At 52.8% G+C, this 19,991-nt stretch overlaps 1 protein-coding gene across 1 annotated transcript; it reads right to left on the bottom strand.

Annotated features, from left to right (window-relative positions):
* Window positions 1–4,063: 4,063 nt before the first annotated feature.
* Cd300a (CD300a molecule) lies at window positions 4,064–18,391 on the bottom strand. Its single transcript, XM_013113214.3, has 7 exons — window positions 17,971–18,391; window positions 15,136–15,501; window positions 14,141–14,309; window positions 11,015–11,112; window positions 7,307–7,344; window positions 6,824–6,931; window positions 4,064–4,778 (listed from the first exon to the last, which is right to left on the bottom strand). The coding sequence occupies exons 1-7, from the start codon at window positions 18,017–18,019 to the stop codon at window positions 4,629–4,631; spliced, it is 978 nt and encodes a 325-aa protein (XP_012968668.2). The 5' UTR covers window positions 18,020–18,391; the 3' UTR covers window positions 4,064–4,628.
* Between the last annotated feature and the right edge of the window lie 1,600 nt (window positions 18,392–19,991).

Below are 19,991 nucleotides of genomic sequence, written 5' to 3'. Positions count from 1 at the left end.
CTAGCCCTGCACGCCCTCCCTGGGCGGGGGAGGGGTGGGGGTGTGGGGGTCGGAGGTGTCTCCGCTTGCATAATATAAGATACAGCGGGCGGGCGGCGTTGAGCCAAGCTGAGCACCTGAGGCAAGAACTCATTGGCTCTGAGGACGTTGTGGTGCGGCAGACGGGCACACGTGTGCTACAGAGCGCGCGAGGCGCCATAGAGCGAGAGAGGAAAGGAAGGCAGGGGGTCAAGAGGAAGGTGGAGGAGATTACAGAAGCCGTGCTGAAGCCGTGGCCCTCCACTGAGGCTGCGCAGGCAGCTTCTGAGCAGAGGCCACGGAAGGGCGGCCTCGCTGCAAAGCTGTGGTTCTTTGTGCAAGGTCATCATGACTTTTGCGCAGAGCTGTGGCTTGGGAAGAGTCTTTGGTGACCGCTACTTGTCATCAAGTAAACACACACAGTGATCTTCTTCATAGATGCCTCCACTCGGGCAAGCCCCTCAGAACAGATGCTGAATTTTAACCCTTTGCTGTGCAGTAGAACGAGGTGGGGCCTTGAAGCGTGATAGTCCTGGGCCTAGACCTGTAATGCCAGCTACTAAAGAAGCTGGGGGCAAATTCAAGACCTGCCTTGAGTTACAGAGTGAGTTCAAGACCAACCTGGGCAATTTAGCAAGAAAGACCTGGTCTCTAAATAAAACATTAAAGAGAGGATTGGGGACAGAGCTGAATGGCAGGGTGCCTGGCAAGCATCCTTGAGGCCCTGGGTTGAGTTACCAGGTCTGTGGAGAGAAAGTGGGTAGGGGATTAGGACAAAGATTACTGGATAAGTGAGTTATCTCAAGAACAGGTATGTTGGGAGCCAGGTGTGGTGGTACACACCTTAGTCCCCACATTCAGGAGGCAGAGGTAGGTAGACCTTTGAGTTTGAGGCCAGCCTGGTCTACAGGGTGAGTTCCAGGGCTACACTGTCACTCAAAAAAAAAATAGGTCTGTTGGGCCAATGAGATGAGATGGCTCTGTGGCTAAGGGCACTTGCTGCCAAGCCTGGCAGTGAAGTCAACCCCTGAAACTCCCATGTTGGAAGCAGAGAACTGACTCCTACCAAGCTGCCCTTGGATCTTCACACACACACACACACACACACACACACACACACACACACACACACACACACACACACAGTACTCCTCAGAGATGTTGGGGAACATTGTCCCAGACATGACACAGCCACCACCATCTTGAAAGCACAGCAGCCATCATTACCCACACTCATGAGACGTCCTTCCAAGCATCCCCATCAGTCCCTCACCTGGGATCCCAGCCCCTCCCTCCTGCGGGCTCCCCTTCCTGCCTTTGCCTAGTTCTTCCCAACTGCATGTGGGGAGGGGCTGGAGTACATAGGAGATGGAAACATAGCTGAAGTGGGGGAATCCCATATAGAGAGATTTGGGGGAGACCCGTGCCTACCCTGGAGTGGGACTTGGATTGATGCAGCTGTAACCTTTTCACCCCAGCTTCTGTAAGGAAACCCAGCAAGCTCATTGGTTCATCAAGCTGGACTGGGGTGCATTGTTTCTTTGGGCTGAGCCCTCTCTGAGCTCACATCTCCCCAGGAAAAGGACATGACAGGCGGCACTGCCGAGGTTCCTGACTGGACCCCGGGTTCCTGTCCTCAGTGGAGAACATGCTTTCCCGTGGGGTGTGAGATAAAGGCCATCCCGCCTGCCTCCATCTCCTGCTTCACTCACTCCAAGCCCAGGCTAAAGAAGACGTGGAATCCATCACCTTAGCTTTTGACCTAACGGGGCCTGTCGAGCCCGATGGCCACTTTGAGTGTGTTCATACGTGCGCGTGCAGGCTCACATGTGATGGTCAGAGGACAGTCTCAGGTGTGAGTCCTCAGCTTCCACGCTGTTTGAGATGTGGTCTCTCTGCGGCTCGCACTGCCGCATGCCAGGCTAGCTGGCCTCCAAGCTTTGGGGTCCTGTTTCCACCTCCTGCGTTGCTGAGGCAGGGCTGGGGTTACAGGCTCTCTTGGCATACATCCTACCCTTTAAAATGTTTTTTTACAATTGAAATTATCACTATTTGGGGGAGGTGGGCGGCACTCGTGTGCCATGGTATGGAGGTCAGAGGACAACTTTGTGGAGTAAGTACTCTCTTTCCACCTTTACAAGAGTTCTAGGGACCAAACTCAGGTTGCCAGACTCGTGTGGCTCTGGGGATCGAACTCGGGTCCTCACACTTGTGTGACAAGCTCTTTTACCCCCTGAGCCTCCTCGGCAGCCGTGACAGCCACTCTTCAATATTAATTTGAAGCATCTGGCTTTTATGGTTTTGGTTTTACAAGACAGGGTTTCTCTGTGTAACAACTCTGGCTGTCCTGGAACTCACTCTGTAGACCAGGCTGGTCTGGAACTCACAGAGATCCACCTGCCTCTGCCTCCCGAGTGCTGGGATTAAAGGTGTGCGCCACCACCACCCTGCAGCTTTTCTGTTCTATAACAGGGAATTGTCCTCTGCGACATCTGTTTACAGAGGACCAGACCTGAAGACTCCTCCACTGTCCACAGCCCTGAAGAAGGGAGGTGAGTGGAGAAGGACCATGTCCACATCCCTGTAAACCCAAAAGTCCATGTGGGGCGGGGGCTTTGTCCTGTGCTTCCTGGTGTCCAGCCTTCTGCCTGTCATGGCGCAGGTCCCTGAATGCTCTGCAGTGAGAGACTGGAAATCTATTAAGTGAACGCGTGGTTGAATAAATGAGTGAGTGGGTGAATGGGTGAGTGGATGCTTGGATGAATGAATGGGCAAACGAATGAGTGAGTGGGTGAATGAATGAAATCCCTTTGGGCTGACCTGCACCAGGCAACAAGGACAGAAGACAGGGGAGAAGGAGAAGAGAATGAAGGGAGAGACACGCCCTTAGGAGGAGGAAGCTGCCTCTGCCTGGACACTTGGCACTTGGTCTTCCCACAATGAGTGGCTCACACAGGAAGCGGGGCTCTCCTCTCCCGGCCGGCCCCTCCTTGTTTGCCGTCTAGGTTAGGGCTGTTTGTGGGCCTGGCACTCTGTTTTTGGCCGCAGCCTCCCCACTTCCCTCTGAAGGCTCTTGAGTCCCATCTGCACAATCCAGGGCCCGCTGCCCTTTCAAGTGGAAAGAGCCATTGGTAGGTTTGGGGCTGAGGTCTGGGGCAGAGCTGAGAGCGCACTAGTGAGCACCACAGACCCTAGGGCCCCTCCCCGAGACGTCCCCAACACTGGGGGCCCCGCTTTGGGTTTCGCATCCATCTTTGTATGTCTGCCTCTTCCCCTTTAGTGTCGCAGAACATTAGTGCAAGAAGCAAGGGAAAAGCCGGGCGTTGGTGGCGCATGCCTTTAATCCCAGCACTTGGGAGGCAGAGGCAGGCGGATCTCTGTGAGTTCCAGGCCAGCCTGGTCTACAGAGCCAGTTCCAGGACAGCCTCCAAAACAAGACAGAGAAACCCTGTCTCAAAAAACTAAAAAAAAAAAAAAAAAAAAAAAAGCAGCAAGGGAAGTATCTGGGATGACTCACGGGTTGCTTGCCACATGCTCACACACACGTGTGGGGCGGGGTGCATGATGAACCGAAATCTAAAGCATCCAGGCTGGGGAGGACTCTCACGTGGGATGCCCTAGGTTTAGATTCCCCAGCACTGCAAATATCAGGTACGGTGGTACACACCACATACATAAAGGCGGGAAGGTCAGAAGTTGAACACAGCAAGTTCAAGGCTAGCCTGGGCTATGAAAGACCCTGTCTTTATAAAAAACAAAACCCGAAGAAGTCACGAATAACCATCATCTCCCCATTCTTAGGAGATGACTTACCCTTGAAGTTGCTTCTGGGACAACGTGAAGGATTATAAGAAAAAAATCACTGTGTCAGATACGGTTTTCAAGCCGTCGGTGGCTGCTGCAGGCTGGAAACACTCGCAGTGCCCCCTGGATTCAAGTTTGAATTACCCTGTTGTGTGTTCCATCGGGGACAGCGGTTACAACTAACCCTCTCCAATGCAGTGGTGACACATACTTCTCAAGCCCTTGTACCCCAAAGCTCCTCTGATTTCAAAACTGGGCTTTAATATGGGGCTACCGGCAGAGAGCAGGCATCATTTAAGTCATTTTCTTCTTCTCCCTTTAGGAAGACATTTTAAACTTTTTTTCATCTTTTACCTGAGAGTCCAGAGAAACTCGCCCCCGGCCTTGGAGCCAAGGGCTAGGCTCCGCTCCTCAGAGCTTGGCTTCAGGTCTCTGTGGGATGGGGGAGCTGGTGTTTTGTGCCTCCACGACTCCCCATCCTTCGTACCCTCATGGGTCCTTTGGTTCTCACAGAGATCACCGATGTTCCTGCCGGGCGGATGCTACAAAGCTAACACCGGTGCCATTCTGTATGAACCATGTCACTTCCCAAAGCCCCACGGGATGCAGCAGCTACACCTTCTACACCGAGGCGGAATAAAATGCAGGCTAAGAGGAGAGAGCCAGTGGGACAGGCCTCTGTCCCCATGGAGCCTTGGTTCATGCTCATCTTGAGTGAAGCCAGCAAGGCCCAGGACTTTGAAGGCAGCAGCCTGCTGGGAGCTCACCACTGAGGGGATCGGTTGACAGGGAGTCACAGGTGAGGGTCAGAGAGGCCTTTCCGGGGCTTCCGGACCTCGCTGTACTCTGCTTCCTGGTTCTGAGGCAGGCAAGGGGGAATTCCCGTTGGCTTGAGAACCCTGCCTCTGTGAGTCAAAGGCCACAGATGCGTAGTGAAGATCTTCCTTGGGGAGCATCTGTGGGGAGAGACCCCAGACTCAGAGAAGAAGAGTACACATACCCCCCCTCAACTGCCTAGAACTGGACTCACTGGCCCACCAACCTGGTCAAGCCACAGCGAGAAGTCCCCATGCTGGGCATATCGTGGCCAGCAGAGGTAGCCACAATGGTACAATAGGCTTTTTGTTGTTGTTGTTTTGTTTTGCTTTCTGGTTTTTTGAGACAGGGTTTCTCTGTGGCTTTGGAGGCTATCCTGGAACTAGCTCTTGTAGACCAGGCTGGACTCGAACTCACAGAGATCTGCCTGCCTCTTCCTCCCAAGTGCTGGGATTAAAGGCATGTGCCACCACCGCCCGGCTGGCACAACAGTTCTAAGGTTTACTGGCTCTGCTTGGTCACAGGCTTACTTGTCCCAGGGGGAAAAGGAAATTAGCTTCCAACCCATTTTGCAACCATTAGCTACCAGGCGATGCCAGGCTATGGAATAACCCCTTTGTACATTGTGAAGATGTGTTGTTTTCATTGGTTTAATAAAGAGCTGACTGGCCGATAGCTAGGCAAGAAGAGGTTAGGCGGGAAAGCCAGACTGAGAGAATGCTGAGAAGAAAGAGGGTGGAGTCATAGGGAGTGGCCAGCCAGGTGCAGAGGGAGCAGGATGTATAGAAAATGAGATAACAAGCCATGAGTCCTGTGACAGCGTGTAAGATAATAAATACAGGGCTGGAGAGATGGCTCAGCGGTTAAGAGCACTGGCTGCTCTTATAGAGGTTCTCAGTTCAATTCCCAGCAACCACATGGTGGCTCACAACCATCTGTAATGAAATCTGGCGCCCTCTTCTGGTCTGCAGGCATACATGCAGACAGAATACTATATACACAATAAATAATCTGAAAAAGAAAAAGAACCATGCAAGATGGTTTCTCATTTTAAAAAAATGTGGGCTATTTTAAGTTGTAAGAGCTACTTAGTAGCAAGCCTGAGCTATCAACCCAGCATTTATTATTAATAGTCTCTGTGTGGTTATTTGGTAGCTGGCTGGTGGGACAGAAACTTCTGCTGACAATACCAGACCTTTGCCAGTCCCATAGCTGGGACTGAGAACGTGTCACTTGGTGAAGGAATGGACCTTGCAGATACATGGCACCACCTGAGGAACTAGAGATAGTCAGCTGCTTAAAATGAGGACATCAAGGTCCCTGCCCACACCTCATTCTCAAAAGACACCGGCATAGGCCTGGAGAGATGGATCGGCGGTTGAGAGCCCTGGCTGCTCTTCCAGAAGACCTGGGTTCAACTCCCAGCACCCATATGTCAGCTCACAACTGTCTGTAACTCCAGTTACAGACTCAGACAAAACACCAATGCATGTAAAATAAAACTAACTGAATCATTAAAAAAAAAAAGCCACTGGCACACGTGAGGGGAAGTCATAGCTTGGGGGATCCAGAAAGGATGTGGGACTGAACCCCTCCTTATTCCCCTCATGGGGCGGGGTCAGCAGCCTGGGTTGAATGGGGCCAGTGGAGGCATTCAGGGAGATGAGCCGCTTTTCCAGGTAAGTGTATGTCACCCATCTCTGCCACCAAGCCATGACATCCCTCGGGGCACCTGAGGAGGGTTCCCTGGGCTCTGAGCCTGGGAGGGGGTTTCCTTAGAAAGCCTTTGATGTTTATCTCTCGCTCTCTCTCAGCTTCTGTTTGACCTGGCCTGTGACATGGCAGGTCACACCCAAGGAGGCCCCCTGCCCCATTCTCCTGTTTGAAGGTAGTGGAGTCTGAGGCTTGACCACACCTCTAAAGAAGAGGTGAGGGAACCAAACTAAGGAGACACAGCAGGCTCTCACTTGTTGACTGTCAACCCTGTAATCCTACTCCCTGCTCCTAGCTACAGTGACACATGCCCCCCCTCGCCAACGCCCCCCCGCCAAGGGTCTCCACTCTCCCCGTTCCTATCCTGCCGCCCTGAGCCCGTGCCCGTTCCCTCTCCGTCCTCCCCCACCTCTGTGTGGTACCCTCGGCGGCCCAGACCCTCATGCTAAGGGAGCCAGGCTCTCAGACTCACCACCATGCTGTACTCTGCCTCCACCTGGCTCGGTGGCGCCGGCTCCTCCCCCAGGGGCCATGCGTGCAGCTGGAGATTCACGTACTGGGACTCCCTTGGCTCAGCAGCCTGTGCAAGGCCAAGTGTCTTCCATCCATGGAGTCCTCCCTTCCACGCCCGGCCCTGCTCCTCTCCCTCCCGCCTGCCCACCGCGCTCTGTGTCAGCCCTGGTCTTCCCATTCTTCCTCCTCCCTCACCCTGTTCTCTCTAGGGTCCGCCTTCGTCCAAGTCCACTGCCCTGGCCAGAGGGGAGCGGACTCTTCAGCCCGTGGGACAAGAGCTGATCACTAGATCTCTGGGTGCTGTTCTCCTGTTCTAGAACAATTCCATCCGCCTGTAATAGACCTGCCTGCCACTTCTACCAGCCCAGGGACTCCCTGACAGCCTCCTTTTGCCCCTCCCCACCCAGCCACCCTGGCTCACCCCCTGATGTAGCTCCCTTACCTGCCTGAGGTTCCGGGACAGCTCTGGGTCCTTGTCAGCTGCAGATAGAAAGATGAGGAGGTGAGACTACAGACAAAGGCAGGCAGGGAGGAGGGGAGCGCTATGCTATGAAATTTCAGGCATAGAGCTGGGGTTTCTAGAACATTCCACAGTAGTGGAGATGCTGTACTATGTTAAGTGTAAAATTACAGTTTAAATGGTGTGAAGTTTTTGCTTTGCTTTGTTTTGTTTTTCTTTGGGGGGGAGGGGACTGTTGCTATGCTGACCAGGTTGTTCTCAAACTCTCCTAATCCTCCTGCCTCAGTCTCCCAAGTGTTGATGGTACAGGCCTGGAGAGATGGCTCGGAGGTTAAGAGCACTGGCTGCTCTTGCAGGGGACTTGAGTTCAGTTCCCAAGGCCCACATTGGTCAACTGAAAACTGCCTGTAACTCCAGTTCTGAGGAATGAGTGCTCACTTTTGACCTCCAAGGGTTCCAGACCCATCATACACAGATACACAGAAACAGACACACAGAGACACACACACACACACACACACACACACACACACACACACAACCGCCCTCCAACACACATATACACATAATTAAAACATGGATTTTTTTTCTCCTTTTTGGTTTTTTCAGACAAGGTTTCTCTGTAACTTTGGAGCCTGCCCTGGAACTGGCTCTGTAGACCAGGCTGGCCTAGAACTCACAGAGATCCGCCTGCTTCTGTGTGGAGAGCTGCACCACACCGCGCCTCAAAGATGGCGCCGGCTTCCGCATTCCACCATCCCGACGGTGAGTGCGCTCGGTAATAAACAACTCCTTATTTGGCCTGCTCCCATCCCGCTGGGGTCACGCCATCATCATCAGATTGCTTATGCATTCTGGTGAGCCTATGGCTTGCGCACACGTGGCTGCTCAGGGTTGGCTGGCCTCGGCTATTTAGGGAGCAGGAGGGGTTTCTCCCGTGGCTGCCTCCACGTTGTTCATCAAGGTCCTGAATAAACCTCTTGTGAGAAGGATTCCTGAGTGCGTCTTCCTTGCTGGTCGAGGTGGTCGTGACACTTCTGCCTCCTGAGTGCTGGCATTAAAGGCATGTGCCACCACTGCCCCGCCCATAAATATTTTTTCTCTCCATTTTCTTTTTCTTCTTTTTATTTGGTGGGGGGGTAGATTTTAAAGAAATCACATAGGCAGAGATAAAAGACTGGAAGGAACTCACACACCCCTACTACAGTGGCTGGTCTTCTGGGAGACAGGATTTTGACTTACCATGCACCTCAGATAATTTTGTTTTCTCCTCTGTTGCTTTCACCTATTTTTCAAGTTTTCTATAGCAATCCTCCCCTCCCCCTGTCTTTTTTGTTTTGTTGTTTGGGGCAGAGTCTTCTCTACCTATTCCCAGCTGGCCTTGAACTCACTGCAGTCCTGTTGCCTCCGTCCCCAAGTGCAACGATTACATGAACCAACACGGGTCGCGCACACAGAGTTGCGTATCTTTCACAAAGGGGAAGCGACCCGTGGGGCTGCGCGTTTCTGGGTGAAAGGGCACCAAGTGAGTGCTCTGGGACCTGCAGAGCTGGAGCTGTCCAGGTTGGGAAAGTCCCATGCGGTTAGTGGACCACATGACAGCTGCAGCTCCGGAGGAGGCCCCTGGGGTGAGATATTATTTATGATTTATTGAAGCTTGCCTCTGAGGGTACAGAAAGCAAAGCCAGCCACACTAGTTAGCTATAGAAGCCAGGAGGTGGTGATACACACCTTTAATCCCAAGGACTCCGGAGAAAGGCAGATGGATCTCTGAGCTCAAGACCACCCTGGGCTACTGGAGAGTGAATTGGAGCTCACACCTTCAATCCCAGGATTTGAGAGGTGTAAAAGGTAGAGGCATTCAGTCTGAGAGTCTCTAGTCACATTAAGAAGAGCACAGCAGTCTGAGTGAATCTGAGGAGCAGTGAAGTCGGGAACAGTCTGAGGATCGCCCCTTTGGTCTGAGCTGAGGTAGAGGTGAGAGCTAGTGGCTGACTGCTCTGCTTTTCTGATCTTCAGCTTGAAGCCTGAACCCCAATATCTGTCTCTGGTTCTTTTATTTTTCTTGTTACAGAGACTGGAGATCCAGACAGTAGTGGTGCACACCTTAAATCCCAGCACTCAGGAGGTGGAGGCGGGTGGTTTGAGGCCAGCCTGGTCTACAGAGCGAGTTCCAGGACAGCCACGGCTACACAGAGAAACCCTGACTTCTGACACAGACAGAAAGAGACAGAGTCCAACTGGAAAGAGAAAGCGCTCTCCCATTGTGCCCCTATGCTGTGAGGTGGCTGCTGCCCCATGGGCAGCCTCCAGGAGCAGCCCGAGGAGAGGCTGAGGTCTGGAGTCCCTGTGCATACAGAAGCCCTGACAACAGCTGTAGGACAGAGTGGCCTCATTTCTGCTACCACATCCTCAGTGAAGTCTCAAAAGGCTTCAGGAACACAAAGATGTCCCTGAGGGCCGTTTGCTCATAGGATCATAAGTCTCAGCACAGGAAGGGGACTAGCAGCTCCCCTGGAAGAGGCCTGACCCTTTCCCTTCGTCCTAGAGCTTACTCACGCTTCTGGATTTGTTGGGAGCAAGTTTGCTGACACACCCTGTGCAAGTCCTGTCTGTCAATCTGAACTTGGGGAGGGTGGGACTTCAGGTGCCTGTGTAACTAACCGTTCAACATGAAACCCAATGGTGACTGGGGACCTTCTCCAGCCACAGCCCAGGCCTGAAGCAGTGCACAGGCTACATGAGGTGGCAGCCAAGGGATGCCTGGTGAGAACCATCTAGTACAAAAAGAGCTATGACAGCCAAGGTCCAGGGGGACACCCAGGAGGGCCTCAAACCTTCACGGGAAAAGTCTGAGGATAGGAAATCTGAGGGCAGTGCTTGGAGATTCAGGATTAAGCCAGGGAAGGCCAGCGGAGGTGCTTTCAGCATGCAGAGTAAGCCCAGCAGAGAAGAGAGAGGCTGAGGTGCCTGTCTGTCTCACAAACAAAAGTCGTAAGAAGCTGGGGAGAGGGGGCTGGCAGGGTGCACCATGGAGGCCGAGCAACCCTTCAGAGACAGTTGTGTGGGAGGCCACTAAAGTTTTCAAACGGAAGAAGACACTGCGCCCCACCCAACCACTCAGGGCCCAGAAGAAAGGCCTCTGGGGAGCTATCTCTCCAGGTGTGTAACCACTACACCCAGGGACACCCCGGGGGCCCTCCCTCTAGGGACATGTTGAGTGTGTGCCGTGAGGGCCAGTGCTTAGTGTGGGGAAGGAGCACAGAAGATATAAGACGATGGCCAGAACCCGTCCACCCTGGAGAAGGGACAGAACCCATCCACCCTGGAGAAGGGACAGAACCCCCCATCCACCCTGGAGAAGGGACAGAACCCATCCACCCTGGAGAAGGGACAGAACCCGTCCACCCTGGAGAAGGGACAGAACCCATCCACCCTGGAGAAGGGACAGAACCCATCTACCCTGGAGAAGGGACAGAACCCATCCACCCTGGAGAAGGGACAGAATCCATCTACCCTGGAGAAGGGACAGAACCCATCCACCCTGGAGAAGAGACAGAACCCATCCACCCTGGAGAAGGGACAGAACCCATCCACCCTGGAGAAGGGACAGAACCCATCCACCCTGGAGAAGGGACAGAACCCATCCACCCTGGAGAAGGGACAGAAGGACACAGGAAGTTAGCTCACCTTTGACCTGACGCTGCTGGAACATCCTCCAGGCCAGCAGAGAGGTCCCCACCAGGAGAAACAGCAGCAGAGCTAACACGGACAGCAGCACCGGGAGGCTTTAAGGGGAGGGAGTTAGTTATTCAGTGCTGGGAATCGAACCCAGGGCCTCATGCATGCTAGCCTAGTGCTCTACCCAGCCCTGGTGTCATCACCAGCTCCTGACTTTTAAAACAGACACATAAAGTCGATGTTTTTAAAAAAGAAATCAGTGAGATGACTCAGGGGTAAAAGCACTTGCAATTCAAGCCCCGGGTCATGAGTTCGAGCCCCAGAGCTGACTCCTGAAAGTTGTACACATATGTACACACACTCACACACCATAATAACAATAACAATACGATCTTATGACGCTGGGAGTGCTGATCCACAATTTAAATCCCAGTGCTCAGGAGGCAGAGGTGAGTGGATCTTTCAAGGCCAGCCTGATCTACATGGAGAGCTCTGGGCTAACCAAGGCTATGTAGTCAGACCTTATCTCAAACACACACACACACACACACACACACACACACACACACACACACGGCTTCTTTTGGACCCAACAAAGCAGGTCTCTGCCTGCCTTCAACATCTGCAGGTTAACCTCCAGAAGCAGCATGCTTGGGGACTGCATTTTGACTTGTCTGGCATCATATTTAGAAAGGTTTCCAGGCGTGGAGTAGTAAGGAGAGAACCTGGGCCCTGGAGAGAGGCCACACCTGTCCCAGGATAGCTTCGGGTGTGGCCAACACCTCTGTAGACCGTGGCATCGTGTCAACAGTGTCCACGATGGAACACCCCTGCCTGTTGCTGGGGAGATTGCTAACAGGAGCACCTTTGTTGATTGTGAGCGTTGGAGTGGCGCTTATAGAAGTGTCCAGGTCTCTGTCTACGGACCTCCTGCTTTTGCATGGTGGTAAATACAGCCCAAATACCAAATTGTCAATTTACTTAAAATATGGTGAGGTGGGGTGGTTGGATTTCCCCCCCGATGTTTTCGTAACTTGATTGCATGGCTCTTGGGTGTGAACTTTATAGATGACAACATTGTGTCACAATGTCAAAAGTCTAGATGTGCCTGCATATAGCTAAAAATGGGATGCCAGAATGAGGCTGCTCACCAGGAACCAATGCGGGGTCGGAAACATGACAGGGGTCCCACCAGCGGGGAGCAGGGGGGAGGGAGGAGGGAGACTGGAGGGGGCGATTCAGCCGTGGTGCCTACTTCATGAGACCCCAGTAAAAACCCTGAGAAGGAGATGGGGGAGCTCTTGGTGGAGACACACGGAAGCCCTCCCCCCCTCCCGGGGGTGATGCACCCTGACCCTGCCTCAGATAGAATGTACTAGGACACTTCTTGGGATTCTCCCAGTCTGGCCTGGCTGTCTCTTCATTTGTCTCCTCATAATCTTTATCTCTTATGATAAAACCATTTCCATCGGCGAAGACTCTAGTGAGCTCCTGAACCCAAGAGGATCATGGGAGCCTCGACATTTATAGCTAGAAGTTAGAAGTGCAGGTAGTCAGAGCCTTAGCCTATCGGATCCCAATGGGAAGAGAGTGGACAGTCTGAACACTTGAAAAGGCTGGTGACAAGGGGAGAGCCTGTCTTCAGTTTCCCTATGCAGTTGGTGACTCCCCAATGTCTAGAGGGGGGAACCCAAGAATTTGGAGTCATGAAAGCCTGTGCCCAGCTCTGTGTCATCTATAATGGCTGTATGCCTAGGCAGATTACTTAGCCCTCTGAGCCTCAGTTTAGTCATCTGAAAATCAGCATGGTATGATAATTTGGATGAGAATGCCCCCCATAAGCTCATATATTTAAATACCTGGTCCCCAATTGGAGGAACTATTTGGGAAGGATTAAGAGGTGTGGCCTTGTTGGAAGAGATATGTCCTTGGAGGATGGACTTTGAAGTTTCAAAAGTCCACACCATTCCCAGTTAGCTCTCTCTGAGAGATGGCTCAATGGCTAAGAGCACTGGCTGCTCTTCCAGAGGACCTGAGTTCAATTCTCAGCACCACAGGGCAGCTCACAACTGCCTGTAACTCCAAGATCTGATACCCTCACAAAGACATACATGCAAGCAAAAACACCAATGTACACTCTTAGACCCCAGACCAACAGCTGGGAGGCCAGCATGGGACTGATCCAGACCCCCTGAATGCGAGAGTCAGTGAGGAGGCCTGGGCAACCTATGGGGCCCTAGGTAGTGGATCAGTGTTTATCCCTGGCATACAAACAAACATCATGTGTCCATAACACAAAGAGGGATGCTCTCTCAGCCTGGACTCTTAGGGGGAGTGCCTGGACCCTGCCCTGAGTGAAATGACAGACTCTGGATATCCCCTATGTGGAAGAAATGGCAATAGGGTGGGAGGCTGGGGGGATAGTGGGGGGGGTGCGGAAGGAGGGGAGGGAGAGGGAACTGGGATTGACATGTAAAACAAGCTATTTAAAATTAAAATAATAAAAAAAACAATGTACACAAAATAAGAATAAATAAATCATTCTTTTTAAGACATGAGCTCTTGGCTACTGCCCCAGAGCCATGCCTGCCTGCCTGCTGCCATGCTCCCATCATGGACTCTAACTCTGAAAGTGTGAGCCCCAAGTAAATGCTTCCTATTATAAGGTGTCTTGGTCAAGGCGTTTTATCACAGTCATAGGGAATATCTAAGATGTGGTAACATGAAGATCATCACGAGGCAGGAAAGAGACCATCCTATGAGGCGCTGAGCCGTGCCTGGGGGGGATGTCACCAGACCCGTCCATGCTACTCTCTTTCCGTCGCACCCTGTCCTTCCGTCCTCCTCAGCCTGAGCTCTCCCTGTCGTCGGCATCGGCAGGCCTAGTGTGCTCAATGACCTGTGGCCTCCTACCCGGACTGGAGGCCAACGGCACGGGAGGTTCTAGCCAGAGGGTATGGCAGCAGCACATGGTCGTAGTGCCTACTAAAGCCCCATCTGAGGAGAAGGGTCGCCACCTTCACGTCAGGAACCAAGGGTTCTTACCCCAAGCCCTCATAGTTCTGGAAGCCCTTCTCCTGAGGGGACCACATGGCTGGGGTGGCCACCTTCAGATCAGGGACTAGGGCACCTCACCTCAAGCCCTGGGGCTTAGAATGCTCATGGTGTTCCTTCATGGTGGGCCCTCGGGTGGGACCCTTGGTGGCCAGGCTGGGGGCCAGACTGGGGGCCAGGCTAGGGGCCAGGCTGGGGGCCAGGCTGGTTGCCAGGCTGGTGGTCATTGCAGGAGTCTGCGATACTGATCCTGGAGATAAAACCACAGATCAGACCTAGGGAATCTCCTCAGCCTCTGCTACTGACCAATGGCTTCCTTCCTTCCTCCTTTCCTTCCTTCCTTCCTCCCTCCCTTCCTTCCTGCCCTTCTTTTCCTTCCTTCTCTATCCTTCTTCCTTTTCTTTTTTTCTTTGTTTTGTGAGGCAGGGTTTCCATATGGAGTTTACAGCCCCGGCTGTGGTGAACTTGTGATCCTCCTGCATCTGCCTCCAGAGTGCTAAGATCACAGGCGTGCACCACCCTCCTGACCGGCTGACAGCAGGTTGTTTTTGAGCTGATTTCACACTGAAGGAAGGAGCGGGATGGAGCCTCCCCTAGGTCAGCTGATCATTTGCACACACGGCATAGCCGCCACCCCCAACTCTCACCTGAGTCAGAACCACACACTAGATCTGCTCCTCCCGCCTCAGCCTCGTGCTGCCAAAGAGAACTAACTGCAAAGCTGGCTTGTCACTAGCGGAGGGTCCCTCTGCACACATCACTGTCACCATCTGTCCCCTACTGACCCTCTGCTCAGGCCCCCAACACACCCACGAATTCTAGCTTCCATGGGTCACTCCACAGGACACAGACACACTCTGCTCTCTCTGCCTCCCATCCCTGATGGACCAGCACCTCCCCCCATGATGCAGCTACTCCAGGATGCCTCCATGACTGATGCCCTCTCCCTGTCCGTCCCCCACCACACACAATGTAATCTCAGGCCCTGGGCTGATTCCTGCCCCAGAAATTCCCGCCACTTTGTAGCTATCATGGTAAAGTGCTCATTAGGAGGACTCACCCACCGGGGTGCTTACCTGGGACCACAGACACCTCAACCCTGAAGTAAGAATCAATCCCTAAGGTGGGAGTGATCTCCCACCAGGAGCCATTGATGAATGGTATATCCACCCCACACATGTAGGTGCCTGCATCCTCCGGGATGAGGTTCTCCAAGGTCACTGTGAAGGTGAGGTTGGCTGGATCGTCCCTGATGGATACATGGCCATTCCTAGCTTCTCTTGAGGCTCTGGTCTTGACAACATCTCGACAATATCGTATCAGGGACACTCGGCACCAGTATTTGTTGTTGGCCCTGTATTTCTCCTCATACTGACACTGCACACTCAGGGACTCCCCCACAGTGCCTTCCACCTTCCTGGGGCCACGCAGAGGGACACAGCCTGGAAAACACAAACCCACGTTCAGCACCCTCACAGCTGGATGGGGTGTAGGTCCCCAAAAGTTCCACTCTCCATTCCCTCACCTCCCATCTGTCAATCACCCCTCAGCCCCCTCCCTTCTGCCTTTCTCCTTCCTTCAACCCTAACCCCCCAGTCTCTCCCACACACGGGGGCCTCGTGTTTGCAAACATGCCAGCCCTGGGCATCTCAGGACCCGGGAGAATAGCCACCCCCTGTGGTCCCACTGCAGGAATATGAGCCAGAGCAGGAGAGAGGCCAGCTGTACGTATGCCCTGCTCCCCCAATGTGCTCATGACCCTGTGACCAGGAAGGGGGTAAGGGGATGGGCAGAAATTGGGAGGGTTTGCTCTCTCAACCTAGGTTTACCTTGCTGATTCTGAGGTTCTGTTTTTTAAGATTATATGCACCCCACACATGCATGCACGAGCCCCTGGAAGCCGGAAGAGGGTGTGAGGTGCCCAGAAACCAGTTACAGGAGGTTGTGAGTCACTATGTGGGTTCCATAACCCAAACCTGGGTCCCCGAAAAGAGCAGTCAGTGCACTCAACCACTGAGCCGTCTCTCGCCCGTTTTACTTTTCAACTTTGAGCATATGTGTTTGTGTGCAGCTTTGTGTTCAAGAGCACGAAGCCTGCAGGGACGAGGAGGAGACATCAAGTCCCGCTTGACGCTGCACCCCCAGCTCTGGGGCTGCAGACACAAACCACGTGCAGTTTTTAAATGGATGTTGGGATCCAAACTCAGGCGCCCACTTTCCCCACTAAAGCCACGCCAGTCCTGAAGCGTCATTAGTAAACACCGTTTCCCAGCCCTCCTGTGCCTTTCCCGTGCGGACGGACGGACAGACGGAGGACCCTAGGATGCTTCCCCTGCTCATCCCACTCCCGCCCCCACCCCCAGCAGGCGGCTAGCTTTCCACCGTCCACCTCCGCCCCAGCGCTTTCAAAACCCCTTAAATCCTGAAAGAAAAAGAAGAAGAAAACCCAAGCAGATAAAAGGAAAAATAGCCAAGATGATTTTCGTCCTTTTATAAATTGGTGTGTAAACTCAGACAGGAACCAAATGCTTGTTTGTTTTTTGATTTTTTTTGAAAATGCAAATGACCAATATGTGCCAAGAACAGAACATTTTGTTTCATTTTGCTTTTTTTTTTTTCCTTGTCCTTTTTGAGACGAGGCTTTTCTATGCAGCCCTGGCTGGCCTTGCAACTCACTGCGTAGATGAGGTTCAAACTCAGAGATCTGCCTGCCTGACCCCAGAGTGCAGGGATTAGAGATTCCTTTTCTTTGGGGGGGAGGTGGCCGTTTATAGGGTGCCCCTGCCCCAGTGGATAAACCACACCTGTATGCATAGAGGCAGTGCTAATCGGACTCAATGGTTAGTTAAGAAATAATAGGGAGCTGGGGTAGACTCGGGGGAGGTTGAGGGAGGGGCGAGAGTTGGATATGACCAAACTACACTGTATTTTCAAAGAATAAAGAAAAGTAGCGTGTGGGGCGCAGTGGTACACGCCTTTCACCCCGGCACTCTGGGGCTAGTTTCCACCGAGGCAGCAGCCCTGCATCTGCCCCAAAGCACTTTCATCATCAGCTGTCACCCAGGTGCCTCTCCGCCATCAGCTGTGCGGCCTGAGACAGCCTTAAGCACCCACCAGCCCTCGCTCTCGCCTCCCCTTTTCTCTCTTGCTCCTCTTCCCCGTCCTCTGCCTGCCTGCCTGCCTGTCTGTCTGTCTGTCTGTCTGTCGCCTGCCTGCCTGCCTCATGACTCCACTCCAACACGGCCTTTCACTCTTCCCTTCCCCCTCCCCCCCAATAAACTTCTTGCACTAACTCTGCTGCAAGCAGCATGTTTGTTTAGTTGCATCCTTCAGCAGGGCCTGCCAAAAGTTATCCACTTCACCTTTCTTTGTTTGTAATCCTTACACTCGGGAGGTAGAGGAGAGCAGTCTTGGTGAGTTTAGGGCTAGCCTAGTCTACATAGAGTTCCAGAATTACACAGTGAGACCTTTTTTTTTTTTTTTTTTTTGGTTTTTGGTTTTTCAAGATAGGGTTTTACTGTGTAATAGTCCTGGCTGTCCTGGAACTCACTCTGTAGACCAAGCTGGCCTCCAACTTGCAGAGTTGGCCTCCTGAGTGCTGGGATTAAAGGTGTGCGCCACCACTACCAGACTCCCTGTTTCCTATTCTAACCCATCCAAAATTCCTCTTGGCACCCCTCCTGGGCAGCCACTAGCCCTCGCTGTGTATGACTTGTCCCTTGTTCTGAGAGCTGGGTGCTTAGCAGGATCCTGCCCCTTCCCCCCTGAGCAGTGTGGACCTTTGGCTGTCCACCTTACACAGAGGACGAAGCTGCCGCATTCAGTTTTGTGCACAGAGGAATCCAGACTCCGGTACCTCGCATGGCATCTCCCTGAGGCCTCCCACCCTCCTGGGCAGATGGCCTCCTCACCTGGAAGCCAGAAAAGCAGCAGCCACACAGCTGAGGCCAGTCGGATCATCTCTTCCACGCTCGGGTGTCCCTGGCGGCCAGTCCCCGGCTGGACCCTCCACGGTTCAGTCCCGTGGGGAACGGTCAGTCTCCGAGCGCTCACTTCTGCTTTTCTTACTCTGGCTGTTTTGTGTCTGACTTCTCTTAGTTCTGTTCCTGGAGCTACTGAGAAAGTGAAAGAATCTGCGGGCGCCAAGGTCAGCTGAGGAAGCCCGGGTGAGGTGCAGATCCCATCAATGCCAGGGTGAGACCTGTAGCTGTCAGCCCTGCTGGCCCCTGCTTGCCTCCGGCTCAGGCTGCAGGGCCAGGCTTCTGTCTGATTGGCACCCAGTCACTACTCTTGCGGGCAGGATGGAAGCCTTGCGGGAGGAAGTCCCTGCTGTTGCTGCCTGGGTGATACCCACTGTGACGCCTTCCTGGGTGATACCCACTGTGACGCCTTCCTGGGTGCTCTGCTCCTATGAACCCGTTAGGACTAGACCCCCAGAGTTTAATAGCCCCAGAGTCCCTGAAGGGTGCCTGGTCTTGACACAGGCTGTGACCTTTCCTGTGTAGCTGCATTGAACCTGAGAAGGGATCCAGACAGCCTGCAGTCCCCTTTTTCCATGATCCTCCTGTCAACTCCCCCAGCTCAGACAGAAAGACCACCAGAGCCCAGGAAACTCTGACCTCAGGGTCAAACAGGCCACCCGGTGGCTATTAAACCCACACAGACAGCCCTGTGCCAAGGATAAGGTCCCTAGAGAGCCCTTCCTTCCAGATCCTTCTAAGAGCCTCATGCTTTCCTCCTTCCTGTCACAGATGCCCCTAGGAAGACATGTTCTAGTTACCGCCAGAAGGGTGGAAAACGGAGCTGTCCTTCGGGAAATTTCTCTGATGGCTAAGTGCAGTCGCACACCCTATTGTGCAAGTACTCCAGAGGCTGAGCTTGAGCTCAGAAGCTTGGGAACAGACTGGAGAGGCTGTCTCAATGACAACAAAAACCACCACCCTGTGCCAATGGTGATAACACCATAGCTCAACTGAAGATCAGTAAGAAACTGTGTTCTAGATACTTGACACCATGACCACAGCAAATCTTCTAAGAGAAAACATTTAACTGGGGCTTCTTACAGTTTCAGAGGTTCAGTCCATTGTCATTATGGCCAGAAGCATGGGCAGCATGCAGGCAGACACAGTGCTGGAGAAGGAGCTGAGAGATCTACACCCGGAACCACAGGCACCAGGAAGAGAGAGACACTGGGACTGACTTGAGCATTTGAAATCCCAAAGCCCACCCACAGTGACACACTTCCTCCAACATGGCCACACTCCTAATCCTTTCAAATAGTGCCACTCCCTAGTGACCAAATATTTAAATCTGTGAGCCTATGGGGGCCATTCTCACTCAAACCACAACAATACTTCTTAAAAATAAAAACATACTCAACTGGACATGGTGGCACACACCTTTAATCCCAGCACTCTGAGGCAGAGGCAGAAGGGACCTCTGTGAGTCTTAGGTCAGCCTGGTCTACTTAGGGAGTTCCAGGATAGACAGAGCTACATAATGAGACCCTTTCAAAAAAAACACAAATAATAAAAATTTGTATTTACGTATATGTATGTGTGTCTGCTTTTCTGTATGTGCACCATGTGTGCAGTGCTTTCAGAGGCCAGAAGAGGGCACCAGATCCCCTACAACTGGATTTACAGACTATATTTTGTTGTTCTGTTCCGGTTTGTTTTGTTTAGCTTATACTTCCAGGTGACAATCCATCACTGAGGGAAGTCAGGGTAGGAACAGAAACAGAAAAACCATGGAGAGAAACACTGCTTACTTGCTGGTTCGCAGCCTCACATTTAACTCCCTAACTCACACAGCCCAAGACCACCTACCCAGGGATGGCACCACCCACAAAGAGATGGGCCCTCCCACAGCAATCAAAACCAAGGTAATTCCTCAGAGACATGGCCTCCCATCAACTGTATCCATGCAGTGT

This window comes from Mesocricetus auratus, unplaced genomic scaffold, assembly GCF_017639785.1.
Source record: "Mesocricetus auratus isolate SY011 unplaced genomic scaffold, BCM_Maur_2.0 Super-Scaffold_100007, whole genome shotgun sequence".
NCBI classification, from domain to species: domain Eukaryota; kingdom Metazoa; phylum Chordata; class Mammalia; order Rodentia; family Cricetidae; genus Mesocricetus; species Mesocricetus auratus.
The sequence above is the reverse complement of the archived record's forward strand: the minus strand, read 5'-3'. Positions and strand labels throughout refer to the sequence as shown.